Source organism: Leptosomus discolor, chromosome 8 (genome assembly GCF_034619465.1).
Source record: "Leptosomus discolor isolate bLepDis1 chromosome 8, bLepDis1.hap2, whole genome shotgun sequence".
NCBI classification, from domain to species: Eukaryota; Metazoa; Chordata; class Aves; order Leptosomiformes; family Leptosomidae; genus Leptosomus; species Leptosomus discolor.
In genome coordinates this window covers 31412891-31429223 of record NC_141398.1, presented here as the reverse complement: position 1 = coordinate 31429223, position 16333 = coordinate 31412891, and the positions used below count along the sequence as shown (strand labels likewise).

Here is a 16333-nt window from a genome sequence, read left to right as displayed (position 1 = left end):
CAGTTAACGATTTCCGTAACAAGGGTGCTGCAGGCATAATATGCATTAACCTCAGATTATTAAAGGAATTTAAGTGAATGGGAGAAACTGAGGCAGTGAGCTGAAACAACTTTCCTGAGACAAGAGAGGACATTAAATGGGACGATGCAAGTTAGAGATTCACATCTTGAAACAAGAGCAATTTGTTCTGTATCAGGGCTCTAAAGTACAGTCTCAAATCCCAAGAAATAAATGGCAGTGTTTCCATGGCCTTCAGAAGACTCTGAAGGAGGATGGAGAAGCAAAGTTCAACAGAGTAATCACAAGTGGCTGCAATAAACAGAAAGAAGTACAGAGTTTACCGGAGAAATACGGCCTGTGTAATTCAGAAGGCAGGATTTAGCGCCAGTGTCCTCAGAGAGTGAGCTGATTTGTCAGATATAAATATCAAATATAGCTACTATTCTTAACACCGGCATCCCAACCATGTACTCAGGGCATTTATAGGAGAAACAGCTTGCATTTAACTCCAATGCTTTTCTCCCTGTAAGATAAATATTTTGTTAACTGAAACCTCTGTGTAAACCTTTCAACAAAACGTCTCTGGGTGTTAATTCTCTTTAACTGAACACTAATTAGATTAGAATTTAGTCAAATTAGTAACCAGGACAAGTGGTTAATCTTAGTTACTATGCTTAGTGAAATGTTCACATTAAAATAATTTCTCTGTTCTGGGTACACATTACAACATGGAACTTTGCTACAGGAAAAACACCAAAGCTATAAAAAGCTAAATTTAAAGAAGCATCTGTTGAACTAGGTTTTTTACTTTCCCACCCTCCCTGGCCTTCTTTCCTCGACCAGGCAGAAGTTTTACCAGGGAGACAGTGAGAACAAACAGAAATCTCACCTTCAAAATGACCAAGTTAAAGGTCTCTTATTTTAATTACAAATCTCGGAACAACATTTTTGGCCCAACTTCAAAGCTTGCAATTACCCAGGTGTTTAAAGGATTGTTACGCATCAACAGCCATTTACCAAAGCATTAATTACTTTAAGTCTCAAAAACTTTCCTCAGCTGAACCTTTTTGTTTACTTTTCTTCAAAGACAAGTTGACATAATAGTCTAGACTGCCTAGCAGCAGTTTCTCAAAAGGGAATTTCGCACAGAAGTGTGTGGGATTTACATTTTAATTAACACACTTTCTAAATACTCTTCTGCTTACCTCAGGATCTGAGTCTTTAAATTGCACTGACATCAACCTTCTGTAACAACTATCCTGCATATAGCAAACTAGAAGGATTATTTTCTCTTTTCCACTGATGACAAACTAATAACTGCACTCACAACTAACTCAGTCTTACAGAGTTGTACGGAAGTCCACATAGATAAAACTTTGAAATCATAGCCTTTTCAAACATGTAGATCTGCCCCCTTGCAGTAGGTGTAAGCACTACTTTCAATTTAAAAGGGTTTATCCCTTATAGAACAGACTATGCAGAGCTCACACAGCATGAGGTACTTCAAACAGATGCAATACAAAACCTCAACAACCCAGTATGTCTAAATGACCATTACTCTGAAGATTTAAAAGCACCATACAAAATTAATCAATCGGCGCTCGCTCATATAGAGTGCCTCAGGCAGGGGAAGGCCAACACGAGGAATGAGCTGCCACAGAAAGCAAAGGCAGTCTCTATCATTTTATGAGAAGAAGTAAGGCTCAATTTAACTGTCTTGAAGAAGCTATACCATCTGTGGACCAGGGGACCAGGAAAGGTGTGCACATCCTATAAAAGCTCCTTAGAAACAAGGAAGGAAATATCAAGAGCTGTCACTGTACAAATGAAGTGGCTTCCAAGTTGAAATAGAATACCAGCAACTGGGCAGTAATTTGCAATGTTTGACAGCCAACAGAGGAAAAAGTACAGAACGGAGATACTGGGACACTCTGGAGGGTCCAAAATTCAGCACAGGGAGAGGAGAGCCATTCTGGCCACATTCAGACATAGTGACATACCAGAAGGGACAGGTAAGCTTGGCCTCACACCACCACCATTCTGTCTCGTAAGAGCTCCCCTGGGCTGAAAAGGCTGTCCTGTTGCCCCTGGCAGTCAAGTCTGCAAGGGCAGGGGGTTAAGTCTTGTAAAGTCACTGGAAGAGCAGCAGGGTGAAACACTGGTTTCAAGGCTGCATCTGGCAGAGTGGAGGCTTAGAGTCTAGAGCTAGAGGATATGGTCTCCCCATGCCAGGACTGCAGGAAGCTCAGCGTACAGGTCCATGGTAATCCTCAGCAAAGCCAACACTGATATTTGAGTACCAAGGTGTCCCTGCACACCCAGCTCAAGGTCTTGAGCTTCACAGCTCTGAAGAATGAACATTTTACCAACAGGAGCAGTGAAAAAAGGAAAAAAATCATCCCGAGTCACAGGGATAGGAGACATATTTCTCACTTCCTTGACTACGATTTAATGAGACTAAGGGGTATTCTAGCTGTAGTGATCACTACAGCACTACACCTCGGTGTTTAAATGCAGTTTGAGGCATGAAGATGGTGGAGAGGGAAAAGGGGTAGTATTTATCTTTGTCCTTTAAGAAAAGAAGACACTGATACGGTATTCTTTAGTTTTGGTAGAAAAAACCAGCTGGTTATGGAGCCAGTAAGTTTCACTCAGAATAACTTTGACTTTTAAACTACTAAAAACCAATCACCCTAAAACACAACAAATCACATGCCTGCAGTGGGAGTTGAACTGAAATGTGGACAGACGCTTCTCTATAGCATCATGGAAACAGCTCTATCATATACAAATATATGCACACTATATACAAATCTGACCCCAACTTGAAACAGATTGACGCTAGCTTTGTCATTTGTATTACACAACCCATTCCAAAGCCCAGTTGAGGACGGTTATTTATTTTCTAAGCTATAAACACTGCTGGCAAATCAATTTGCCCTTTAGATTAGAAGCTCGGATTGCATTTGTATAAATATCCTGTTGCAAAGAGGAAGACTTTATTACCACTGTAACTGGCAGCTAAAAATCAACAAGCACCTTAACCCTTAAGGAATTGTGTTCAGTAGAAGAACATACTCCCCAGACAGTTGGTCTGCTGGGCACACCTATGTCCACTCATGCCTCATCATATAGGAGGAATTCTTCTGCACTTCAAGTCCTCGTATTTCATTCTGGGTGTAAACAAAACTGTTTAATAAACTCTGACCATTAAGGTACCATATCTTCCTTTGATCACTAACACAGGCCACTGTGTTTTTCATAGATCAGTTGTTTGGACAGTGTGGGAGTATTCTGAGGTTTGCATTAGCAGGATATTTACACTTGAAAACATACTGATGATCCAAACCAAGGACCAACATCTTTGATCAACCATAAACTGCCTTCTCTAGTCCTGACCTGACACCTCCTCGGGTGAGAGCAAGGAAGTTTCAAGAAAGAAAATTAAATTAATGAGCTGTTTCCAGGGACAAATTCATTTCTTCCCTTCCCTTGCAAAGGTCTTGCTTACATGGCAATCTGCTCCCAAGAGGTATCAGAAGTCACAGAGGGCTTTGCTGGTCCTTCCACAAAATCAGTGCTACACCTTAGAAACAAGCCAACATGCAGGGCTTAGCTGTGCATTGGTACCACTGAAGGGAAGAGAGTCGAGGCTGTGCAGCTTCTGCCTGCTGAAACTAAAAGCCCCCTCAGATATGGCCAAGGTGGGACAAGCACCTGGAAGCTGACGCCTCTCGTCTTCCTAAACTGGTGCTTTGGCAAATCTCCCTGCTTTTTGCACATACCGAAGGAAAAAAGAAAAAAAAAAAAAAAAAGAGAAGAAGAAAAATACCCCCCAACCTAGCTTTCAAACAGCTCAGTCTCTTAATTCTGGGGGTTCAGAAGCTGAAGGTATTGCCCGTTCCCTCTCCAAACGTCAGCCCCTACAGCCCACAGCCTGTTTCAAAACCCAGAGTCATCCCCCTCAGAGCAAACCAGACGTCACCTCAACTCTGTTTGGTGAAGCCTCTTCTCCACACAATCCCAAATGCACACCGCTGATGGCTGGCCACAAGCTTGACCCATCCTGAGGATTTCATTAATCTCTTTGGAACATCCCACTGACAACTCCAGCAGTTTATGTTATGATAAAATGTGGCCATTAACTGCAGTTCAGTTAGAAAACAAAAGCCTAGTTTCTAGGCACTATTTTGTTTTACCTTATGAAAGGGTGGAAGGAATGGGGAGATGAAAATATTACTGACATAAGTGAGTCAGTACGAAAAATGTTTTCTCTTTTAAGAGAGAAGGTGCTCAGACCACACTGTCCTCAACTTGTATGTCACTGAAGCCTCCATGAGTATTGTTTTCATATTTCTGAGGGCTTTGAACGAGAGGGTCAAATTTCTCCCCAAAGGTTTTATGCTATTTCAATCAGCATCGATCTCCGATCATTCGTGCTCTCTCCACATACACCCCTATCTAGGGCACAGTCTCAAATGGGACCAAAAAAGCCTTGCTGTTAGCCTTGTCTACAGTGGCAAAAATCAGTTTGATAATTCAGTAGCTGGTAGAAATTTTAGCCTCAGGCTTGGTTTTGTTTTTAGCCATCAGGGAACGGCCAGCTGTGCTTTGCTATTCTGTGCAGCAGCGCGCACATCTGGGCTGGAGTCACATGCTCATGCTGTTACTGTCCAGATGAGGGTCTTTTTTCCTTTGCTCCAGCAATACTGAATTAAGCCACTTCATTACACTTAATTGGAGCCAAGGGATACTTCCAGGCTGTGAGCTTTGGTGAACATTTGTATTTACTGAAGCTTTCTCTTCTCTCCTGCCTTCTCAAACTCATTTCATTGAGAGGAGCAGGCAGGTTTCTTTTTCTTTATATTTTTTTCCCTCAGAGGTGCACACTGCCTTTCTCTTGCGGACTGCTGGTTTAAAACTATACATGCCAGCCATTCTGTAAAGAATTATTTCTGCCTGAAAGTATTTTATTAGCTACCAATAATCACCTCAGACAATTGTTAACCTCATAAAAGTCATGGTGTCTTTGAACTTTCTCTGGACACTGCCAATGTTGACTGAATAGGCACCTTCTGTGGCCTTCAGAGACAAGTTTTCCCGACCAGAAGGAGTATTTGTCAGCAGAAAAAGATGAAAAAAGGTCATACATTAAACCCTTCCATTTCACCTGCCAGTTCACCAGCGAGACCTCAAGATCTGTACAGACTCTTCCTTATGCAATAAAATGTCATCAAACGTCAGGAAATATCAGGTTGTTGTTCAAATTATTAGTCCAAAGGAAGCGTGACACAACTTTTTTTAGGTTTTGGGGTTTTTTTTAAGACAAAGGCAGCTGTTATTTTCTGGCTCATAAGATATATGCTAAAATGCAACAGAAGCCTTAAATATTTAGGAAGTTCCTTCAAAAAATAGTGCTTTTTCTCCTGTAATTTAACCTTCTAGTGTTCTCAACAGGAAAAGAAAACATTATATTCCAAATTAATCCACTAAGACAAAAGGGGGAGAAAAAATTGGATTTTTTTTTTCCCCTCAGCCAAAGCAAGTAAATGAACCAATGATCAAACCCCAAAACCACCCAAAGAACAAAGCTCCTTAAGGCATACCAGAAGAATCTGAGGCATTTTTCCCCTCCATGCAGAGATATTAGCGAACAACTAAACACAACTTTTTAGCATTTGTTTTCAAGAGTGTTTACAGGCCAAGTCCACACAGATCACCAACATGGCTGTATGTTTGAATCTGTAGCAGCAGTAGCCTGTGGAGCCAGAACCGCAACTGAAGGTAGCACTGAAGAGTGGTAAGCAGCTTCTAATATCTTTTTTTAACTGTAGTTTAACAGCTGCATATTTTTAACAGAGGACAATTAATATAGGTGACTATATATATGCACACTTTTATATACAGATACAGAGAATACATACAGATGGATATATTTATACACAAGCACACACGTTTTCATATGTGCTTTTTACATGTACGTGAAAGAGTCCTTTAAGCTGAAAGGAAAAAGGGTGGAAAAGGGCACGTCCTTTTTACAGCTGCAAGAATCTGTGAGCCACATCTTGCCCACCTCTGCACAGATGATGTGACAAGTCCTGCAGACTCATCCAAAGTGCAAGTTTCTTTAGCCAAACATTTCCCTCCTTCCCATCAGTAAAAATAAATAAATAAAGAAGAAAAAGAAACAAAAAGGGAGCCTTGAGGGACTGGATGAGTCACAGTAATGAACTACAGACACTCATTCCTGGGTCAGCAGTTCACGCCTTGCCCATGTCAGGAGGTACAGCGAATTGCTGGCAGTCTGGACCTGGAGGAACCCACTTGACAGTTCCCAGTCCCAAGTGTGGGATCCCCTCAGCACGGCTGTCAGCAGCAGCAGGAGGAATATGATGGAAGGGAATGGAAAGCCCCAAAATACTCGCCAGCTTTGGAGAGAGACCACTGTGTTGATCCCCACCCAAGCTGCTGCCTCTGCTCTGTCCATAGGGAGGTCTCTAGCACCCAGTGATGCCCAGCACGTGCAGATGCCAAGTGCCCCATGCCAAAGGACACGCGTCACAGCTTCACAGTGCAATCTGATTTTGACATGTTTCTGGCATGGTATTTGAAACAAACAGTCTGCAAATTCGTTAGGAACAGGGTACGTTAGAGGGTGTACCCTGTACTTTCCCACAATGCTTTACTTGCTTGCTCAGTTTACTCTGAAAAAATGTTATATACACGTAAAAGTTGCCAGTTCTCCTACTCTGTGCCCTGCTTCAGTGACTGTCACAGAGCAGCATATTTATAGCTTCCATAGACATTTGGCAGAGCTACAGAGGTGAGACTTCTGCTTGTGAAATCTAAAACAGACCAAGACTCAATACTTTTTATTCAATGTGGCTCTAAATGAACAATACAGCTAACATCTATGAAATGTGCATGACCATCTGGACTTCGATCAGCTCTTCAAGTGGGCATCGATGTAACATCCTGACCAGCAAGCACGTTACCCCAGGAGGCACTCCAGCAACCCGCAACTCAAAGCACAAAGGGAACACTGGTCTTCTAAACCTAATACCTTCTTCCCCATAATCTCTATACCCAAGTATCTCTCTCTCCATTTCCCCAGAGGCCACACTCCGCACAGAACAACCACTAGCTGTTTGATGGTGCCCTCACAACAGCAAATCATCTAAGGCAGATCCCCTCACATGGTATCAATTGAAAGGGTGGAGAAAGAAGGACCAGAAAGGAAAACACCCAGGAAACCTTCACAGACAAAAGAAACGGAGCTTTTTTTAAACACTGCACTTCCTGATTTCTTTTTCTCTGCCTTCAGCAGAGGAACACTTAGAGTCTTGACACGTTTCAGCAGAAGTAATGAAACACTTTTGCACCACAGCATTACTCTGACATTTAATTGACCACGTATTTCCATCTTTTAGCCTTACGTGATTCCCCCATCTGAAACATTACCCTTTTAAAATTAATCACTCCATTTATGCTTGTTTGGATTTTTGTGTCACAGTTTCTACCCTGCCTCTCTGTCTCTTGCCTCTCTCATTGCCACTGAAAGCCCAGAAGTGATTTTGTACCTGCGGTCAGCATGATGAATTTTCTTCTGCTTTATTTACTTTAATGTAAGTCCAGCTGAGAGCAGGTCAAGTCTTCACTAATTACCAGTATTTTTCAAACAGGTTATGCTTTTTATGCTGGCAGTATTAAGTTCAAAGCGGATATGTGTTTTTCAGTACACAAGAGCAAGGCCAGCATAGTAACTTTGGTTTAAAAATCTACTGCCTCATGTCTGATTCTTGCTCTATTTAAAGACAACACAAAGGTTGCAGCTAAGTGACACCCTGGGCTACAATACCATGGACCTTCTCTGACTGAGGTCCATTTTGCACATTACCATATCCACTTCCCACAAGGAAAGGACCATGCAATAACATAACCCCATTAATGTGAATAAAACTGATGGTTATTTAGCAGTCCTCTCACATGAATGCACAAGCTCAGCATTCCCCTGGACAGCAGCTGGTGGCACAGAGCAAGCCCCCTCTTGCATACCTGTTCTGATGTTCCTGCAGCACTTGGTAGATGCTGATAAGGAAGGTTTGGTTTTTAAAGCTCCCCACAACGCAGTCCTTGTAGATCCGAAACTCAGCGGCTGTGACAGCCTCGCCCTCAGGAATCTGAGACAAATTAAATTTGAATTCCTTGTGGTGCCGCTGGTGAGGCGTGAACTCCTTGTCATACTCAACTGCAGATGGGAAAATGAAAGAAAAGGAAAAAAGGAACCATGACTAAAATTTAACAACAAAAGGTTTCCACATGCTGCCACCTGTTCCTTCAAAAAAAATAAGTATCCTATTTTCTTCTCCAAAGATAGCCTTGGCAAGTGCCAGGAAAGCTTATGCAGCTAAAGCCTTTCAAATGCAGTACTAAGAAAAGATTAATGTTTCTCTTCTCTAGCCAATGCCTTTGAGATTTCCTTATTTTTTTTAAAGAAAAGTCAGCTTTGACAGGTGAAATATGACCACGTATGTTGCTCCTGTGTAAAACTCTGGAGATGTGACCACCCCCAGCATTTTCCACCTGCGAATCTCCATGCTCTTTACGGCATTTCCTTAAGCCTTGCACCCCTTTTCCAACAGAGGAGACAATTAGTTCCATTTTGCTTTAGCACATAAAGGCACAGACAGAACTGTTAGCACCAGGTCAACTAATTCCCTAACTGTCCTAAAAAATGCTGTTTTCTGGCTCCTGGGTTTGTGCGTTAGCCATTGGACTGCCTTGTGAGCAGAGTAAGATTAACATGACATTTATTTCAATGGTTAAAGTTAAACAGAGTTCCCCTTCCTTTTGCAGAAGCTTATTTGAGAATGAGAGAGCTGAGGAGGAGTGACACCTTGTGCTTTCTGGTCTTAGCCCTTCTTGTGTATGCTATCGGATACAGGGTTTAAGACAGATGCAAACCAGAGCCCCTCCTACTTAGGCCTCAGGATTTGCATTTTCTCTGTTTGAGGCTCCCTTTGCAAACTCTACTTCTAGTCCCACTCCTGTGTTACTTGATTATATCCTGGTTTAGTCTGACTTTGATTTATTATTTGTTATTTCTTCTAATTTTCTATCAGAAATTGCTTAAAACATTAACATACTATATAAACATACAAAATCACATCTTTAAAACCCTGAAGGGAAAAAAAATAAAACAAAAAACCTTTTCCCACCATGCAACTGAAGGAGTACATGTCAATGATGAATAAGTCACCATTATATTATCATTAGGGACATGATTACATTCAGAGAAGGCGGTGAGGGAAGTGCAGATCCCTTTTCACGTTTGTCTTTGTGCTCACTTTTTGTTGCTCCCCCCCTTAATACATCAAACTGCAAAGGCGTCCATAAGCCTACCCTCACAACATCCCATGAGGTAAGCAGCAATCCCTGTTTTACAGCTGGTATACTGAGTCACCAGGAGAGTGACTTGTCCAAGGACAGGCAGCAGGAGGGCTTGCCACGGAGCCAGGAACGACGGCCAACGTGCTCAAGGTTCGTTGCTTTACCCACAGGTTACCTCCCCGGAAAGCACATAACATCTCCTGGCTGCTGGAAACAGCCCATGGAGATTTTCCCCTCTACCTTTCCCAACTGCCTGTTCCTCCTTGTCCCCCAGTCCCAGTTTCGTTTGTGTCCTCTCCCCTTCCTTTGGCAGCCCTTTCATGTGAGCTGCCTCATCTGGCTGGGTCCACGTCCTGGCTCCCTGCAAGACAGTTAGTCACATCCTTCTCTTTGAAGCTCGCCTGGAAATCTTTTCACCTCCGCGTGACTGCTGCCGAGCATTTTGTGGGACACCACACTTGGAGATGCTGCGTTCAGAGCTGCCATGGGGTGAAGAGGCAAAATCTCAAACTGCTGTCAGAGTCGGACACTGCTGCCAATTTTGGCAGTCTCGCATTCCGTCTGAGCAGTTTAGATGTCAAACAACTGACAAACTTGGGTGACCAGACCCTATGGCTTCCAGAAATGAGGTGGTGACACACAGCATCTCCGTCAGAGATTGCACCAAGGCAAACGACGGTACTGCTCACTGCCAGTGCTGCCTAGGAATTACCTCGCTGGGCACCAGTTATTGGCAATCTAGGCTTCCCTTTGAAGCACTTGCCCGTGCTTTAAATTGGGAATGACTGTGGCAATACTGGACTGGTTGGCGTCACTTGTGTGTACGCCCTCTGAGAAGGACCCTGAGCTGGCCGGTTACTCCCCATCCGAAGGCAAGCTCTGCAGGATGCACCTCCCAAAACAGAGTGTCCATGTACTTTCAGAAACTTGCAAGCATCCAGCCCAAAAGAAACTGCATTCCGCTGCTTGCAGCAGGACGATGTGCCCAACTTACTGCTGCAACTCTCTAAGACGAGAGGATGTAATTAATAGTGAGGGAATGTCTAAATCCACGGGTTTGGAGAGACATGCGTATGAAGTGACGGTTCTCAATTTAGAACTTGCTAAGTCCTTGCTTGTGGGTGCAATGACCAGCCAAAACCCACGTCCCGTCCCCTCCCATTCTGTCACGGGGATGAGCTGACCTGCGGCCGAGATGCAGCGAGGATGCCTTCCTCTGGGCTCGTGGCTGAGAATGATAAAGGAGGATCAGGAAGAGCAAGGGGAAGGACACAGCCAGGATGAGCAGAACTCCATTAGGGTGCCGGAAAACTAAAATTACACCAGAAACAGCAAAGGGAACATTTGACGCTTCCTGCCAGCTATGGCCCTGCATCAAGATGCGATGTGGCCTCTACAAAGCACACGAGGGAGAGCGCGGGGCCGTTCCAGCCGGCACGGGGCTCAAAACGAGCCCAAACATCACTTTTTGTTGTTCCATTCCAACCTCAAGTCAGCTATGGCAGCCTGACCTCCACGCGCCTCCACTACAAAATATGCAGTTTAAAAGCAGTATAGCCAAACTGTAGTCCTTTAAATCAGTACTTTCCCATACCTCTCTTCTAAAAAGTCAAACATAAGCCTCAAGAGGAAGAAAACCCCACCAAAACATCTACCACAGGGCGTCAAAAGTAGTAGCAGGTATGATGCCTGACTCCAAATACCCTTTCCCAGTTTCTGACTTGCCTGATATATTTACAATAGTATTTTCCTGTTTTTTGAAACTTTCTTCCTTTCTCCCTGTCCTTGTACAAATACCCCACACAATCACAGAAGCTGACTAAACTGATTACAGGGGGTTCAGACTGATTTTATTATCAGGCTTGGCACAATAAACAACCTGAAACACACAAACAAGGAAACCTTTTTTTAATCCTTCAGATTAAGTAATTTAGCTTTTTCTGCTGTAAGAAAGGCATGTTCAGAAAGAAATACTGTTAAGTTGATGGTGTCCTCCTCAGCTCCATTCAGAAGCATCCCTACATCACAGGATGGAAAAAAGCCTACATTAAGCTTGTATGAAGCACACATAAAAGTTTAATGAGTTGGAAAGTTTTTCTGGCTATGTATCTTCCCATGATACAATGGAGGGTGTTTTTTTTTCTTTGTGGGAGTGGTGAGATATTTAAGTTCTATATACTCATTGTCACCCCATCAAGTTAATAATCAACTGTTTTCATTCAGCAAGACAGCTTAAAAATATAAAATGCCAACAGCTCTTCTCTGGGGGCTTTTTACCCCCTGGAAACTGTTCATTTTTAACAAAGAAGTTAAGTTTTAGAACAGTAAAATTTGGAAAGGCAAGATCCAAGCTGCCAGTTCCCAGGATTACCCAGTCTGTATTGCTATCGCGTTACAATGCATCAGATGACCTCGTATTCAAAATGCAGACAGCACACACCAAAATACAAGGCAACAGCAAAAAGGAGAAATCATTCCTCAAGCTGCTTTCCAATTATTATTTTTTCCATGTGAATTCATTCAGGTCAGTCTGATTTGTGACATGTGAAAGCTAATTTCCATCTGAAGATGGACACATGCACGTCCCAACTGCGCAAAGCCCTTGCAGGGAAAACCAGACAGCTCACAGCTGGGGCAGGTTGAGAGAAAGCAGCCCTGAGCGGTGCTGGCCTCCCACAACCTCTCCCCAGTGCTGGCTAGAACATCAGGACCAAGCAAGGCAAAACCAGGGATTGTAGGGGTCACGACATGAACTATAGCCATATAACGTTAATCCTCATGGTCAGACTACGTTATCCTAAACATTACTACTCATTTGCCAGAGTAGCTCCTGGGAGATTACCAATCCAGGCATGCACACACCAGGGAGAGTTGGGAGAGGAGATGTCAAAGAGAGTCTTTAGCCCATCATGGGTGTATGTCCTTTGAGCCAAAGGGAGTCCACTCCACCATGCAGGTCTTTGCCCTCATCCTGGCTGGGGCTTCAGCTGCTCCTTTGCAAAGCAAAGGAGGGTCTGAGCTGTGGACAGCGGGAGTACTCGCCCCTGAGATTTCCTTACAGCTCATTTCTGAGCAGAGCGGCTGAGCACGCACAGTTAACAGAGAAGCCTGCCAGTAGCTCTTTACATTCCCCTTAACAAATATTTTTAAATACTATACAAACACAATGCTATTGTTGAGGAGTTAAAAAGGCAAGAATGGCAAAATTAGGGTTACTGTGGGTTTTAATTTTGTGTATTCTAATTCTAACCCACTGTTGCAATAGCCACTTTCAGCACAAAATGTCCTTTGTTTAAAAATAACATACTACTTACAATACTTGTTCTTTAAAAACACTGCACACACACACACAAAATAATTAAGAAATTAACACAAGGCATCTATTTTGGTAACTACACCATCCTACTTCCATTTGACTGTGTCACACCTTGGACCAAAGGAAACGCAACCCTAATGGTGGTTTGGAAATAAACTCTCCTCATGTATAGGAATTTTCAGCATTTCATTTTGGATCTAAAGTAACTGGCAGGCAGAAATAATAGGATGACAGACAAGGAAACACAATTTTTCACTCAGAACAGCAGCACCAAGTTTCATGATACTCAGTGGTTTTTTCCAGTTCTCAACTGAGAAAAGTGTTAGGTCAAGTGCTCAGGTGAGAATCTGGCTTAAGAATGTCTCTAGCTCATACTCTAAGGACTTAAAGCCAAAAATACTAACATGTATACTCATAACCTAGAGCTCCAAAACTATTTTTTTTATTAATAAATTGTCTATATGAATAATTATAATTTCCATGACATCCTGGCTCCTTGGAGGGGGCAGAGGACTGGGGTCACAAATGAATGAGATATGATTATGTGGGATGGGATATTCTGCGTCTGTTCTGTTCCCAGCAAGGCTAAAACTTCTGAAGAATCTTTTGCACCCAAAGACGTTCCACGATGATTTGGTTTTGCAGGACAACTGCAACCACACTCCAGCAAAAGTGACAAGTATTCATAGGCTGCTTATGCAAAGTGCGTTTTGCACGAGTGTTCATGAACTCAGTTTGAGTACAAATGTAAGCCATTCCTACTCATTTCTTCTCAGCCTCCATACACAACCCCCTCCCTAATAAAATGTGAAAGCCACTGAAAACTGGAGTTGTTAACAGGAGATTCACCACCATAGCTACATAAGCACAGATGCAATTTCTCCATTTTACATCACCAATTTCTGCATTAAGTCAACAGCATTTATCACATCTGGAGCAAGGAAGCAGTGGATTAGGCCTCACATACTTTAAGCATTACCACAGCCCCAACAGTCTCCTCTAATAAAAGGACCACGTACATATATGACTGATCTACTGCTGCAACCTTACAGCTGTATCACCAGAATGTCTTCAATAATAGCTGTCAATAGTTTGCACAGGACAAAATTTGTCTAAGGTTAAAAAGAACACCCCCAACCTTGGTCACAGTTGCTGTAAAAAGAAGCAAAAGGCAGTAAGAACCAAAGTGCAGGGCAAGATTAATATAGAAGTTAGTGGTACTTTTATAAGACTAACTGACACATGGTGGGGGAGGACAGAAGACAAGCTTTCATCTGAGGGATGTCCAACTTCAGAGTAAGACTCAGTCTTCATTTGGGTCTTACAATTTCCCTCCTATTTAACAAAAAGTGCTTATCTAGACCATCAGACACAGGGATCTATGTGGATGGGACTGCAGCACATCTTTTTACTCTGAAGAGAAGCCCTGAAGGCTTAACTGTGTTTTCCAAATCTATCAGGTCAAGACATCAAGTCTCCCAAACAGTCTCGCCTCACTGGCAGATGATCACGACTGTAGAAGCAGCAATACTATTAAAGATTAAAGCTGACCTTTATTACTGAAATAAGCAGCGTTTCCTAAATACTGTGTAAAAAAGAGCAAAGAGTACAATCCAAAGAGTACAAAGTACCAGTTTAACATCTTAAAATGGGAATACCAGAAGACTTCACAGTTACTTTCTGCTGTTTAAAAACAAAACAGAAGTTGTACTGAGTGGACCTGCAGGTGCAACAGCAGGCCAGCAGCAAAAGCAGATGGCTCCTGGAAGCAGTGAGGATGCATTAGGGAAAGGATCGCTGCTGCCTGGATTTCACACTTACATATAGTACGTGCCACTGTCAGTTGGACGCCAGGCCAAAGAGACGTGTGGTCTAACCCACTGCAGTCACATCCTAAATCCACTACAGCTTAGAGATAGGGCTGACCACTTTCTCTTTACAGTAAGGACCCAAAAGAAAGCAAAACCTTCCCATTCCCCAAACTAAGATTTATTAACATGCCATTTCACTAGTAGTGAGCAAGTAAATGCTTTAAAATAAAAGAAACTCATGTGAGACATGAAAAGAAAAGGTCTGAAAGCAAATCCTCCCCTGCCCAACATGTGCAAGGGTGGGGGAGGCACTTTCTTACCATCTTGTTCTCAGCCCAGCAACTTCAAATACATTCCACGATCACAGCAATTCTGCACAGTCCCTCAGGATCTCTACGAAAAGACTCTTTCCATCACCTCGATCATGGTGACAGTTCCATCCGCTATATCAAGCGTGTTGCCTACTGCTGCTGCTGCCTCACTCCTATGTCCCACATCTCCCCTGTTCCCTCCCTCTTCACCCCCTTCTGAAAAGCAGAACAAGCAAAAATAACTAATTTCAAAAAAGGAGCAGCCCCTCTGCTTCCCAGACATCTCCCCTGGATTTGCAGTATAGCATCTCCAACGAACAGAGCAATGGTTGTTCTCATACAGAAGTGCATATAAAAATCTCACTGGCCACCAGTAATGAACTTTCCCACTTGCACTGTTGGTGATAAAAAGCAGTTTTTAAATAAAAAAAAAGTCCAGATACATATGATTGAATCTGGCATTGCACCTTTTGTTGACCCCTCTGGGTCCAGCTGAGGTGGTGCAGAGACAACAGCTAGCTGTACTGCCATAAATATAATGCAAAAGGACGTTAATGCCCAGATAGCTTAAAAATAAGAAGATTCAAGGCCAATAAACTCCAAAAGAGTGCTTTCTTTGAAACAGCTATAATATCACATCTGGGCCACCACAATATAAAGTTGAATTATTCCACTAACTTTGGTGGAGCAATGCTAGTTTACATCCAATGAAGACCTGGCTTTATGCTTCATAGCTGTGAGTGCTAGAAAATAATGACTCAGAAAAATAACCCGTCATTAGTCCAAACCCAATGTAATTAAGGAGATCAAATTTAAACAATAGCAAATCACTCTCTAAACATAACACTCTACAGAAGATCTTCAAAGGAGGAGGGCCTTTTACTTTTGGATGAAAAATACAACTGAGCTCTTTTTTGTTTCTTTGTGCTGGAAATCAAGCTGGAATCAGCTTGTAAAATCAGATTAAAACAGTTGCACAACAGCTTCCTTTCAGGATTCTTGAACCAAAGGCAGACTGAAAATCAAAATAATGCACTAACCAAATATATAATACCCATGGGACACCAGAAAGTACTAAAGGCATTTTCACAGTATCCACAAAGATGCCTACTGTATGGCCAGTAAAGCTTTTCCACTCTGCACTGGGAGGCAGGCGGCAGTGGGGACCAGCCTTGCTCCAGCACATCATGGGAAGAGCCAAAGAGAAGGCGAGGAGGACGAGAGCCCTTGGCAGAGTGCTCTGGAGGGAGCTAAGCCCGGGGGACTGACTGCAGGCTTCTTCGTGTGCTGTTCCCCTAGCAATAACAGAGATTGCTTTGCAACTGCAAAGGCAGCCACCCCCTTCATCCCCTCCCCACGGCTTCCGCACACAAAAATACTGGTTAACAAAACCAGTATTTTCTTTCCATATGCTGGCACATACGGCAGGTCCCTGCACTGAAAACACTGTTGTATCTTAGGAAAACAAAACATCTTTCTGCTTAAGAGATGTCAAATTGCTTTAT

The 16333-nt window shown here is 42.8% G+C and overlaps 1 protein-coding gene across 1 annotated transcript in view; it reads right to left on the bottom strand.

Moving 5' to 3' along the window:
- The window catches only part of BMP6 (bone morphogenetic protein 6), a 90937-nt gene that overhangs the window by 16047 nt on the left and 58557 nt on the right, over nucleotides 1-16333 (bottom strand). The window contains exon 2 of the mRNA XM_086468993.1: nucleotides 8056-8248. Coding sequence (XP_086325119.1) covers nucleotides 8056-8248 — 193 coding nt within the window. The remainder of the gene's footprint in view (nucleotides 1-8055; nucleotides 8249-16333) is intronic.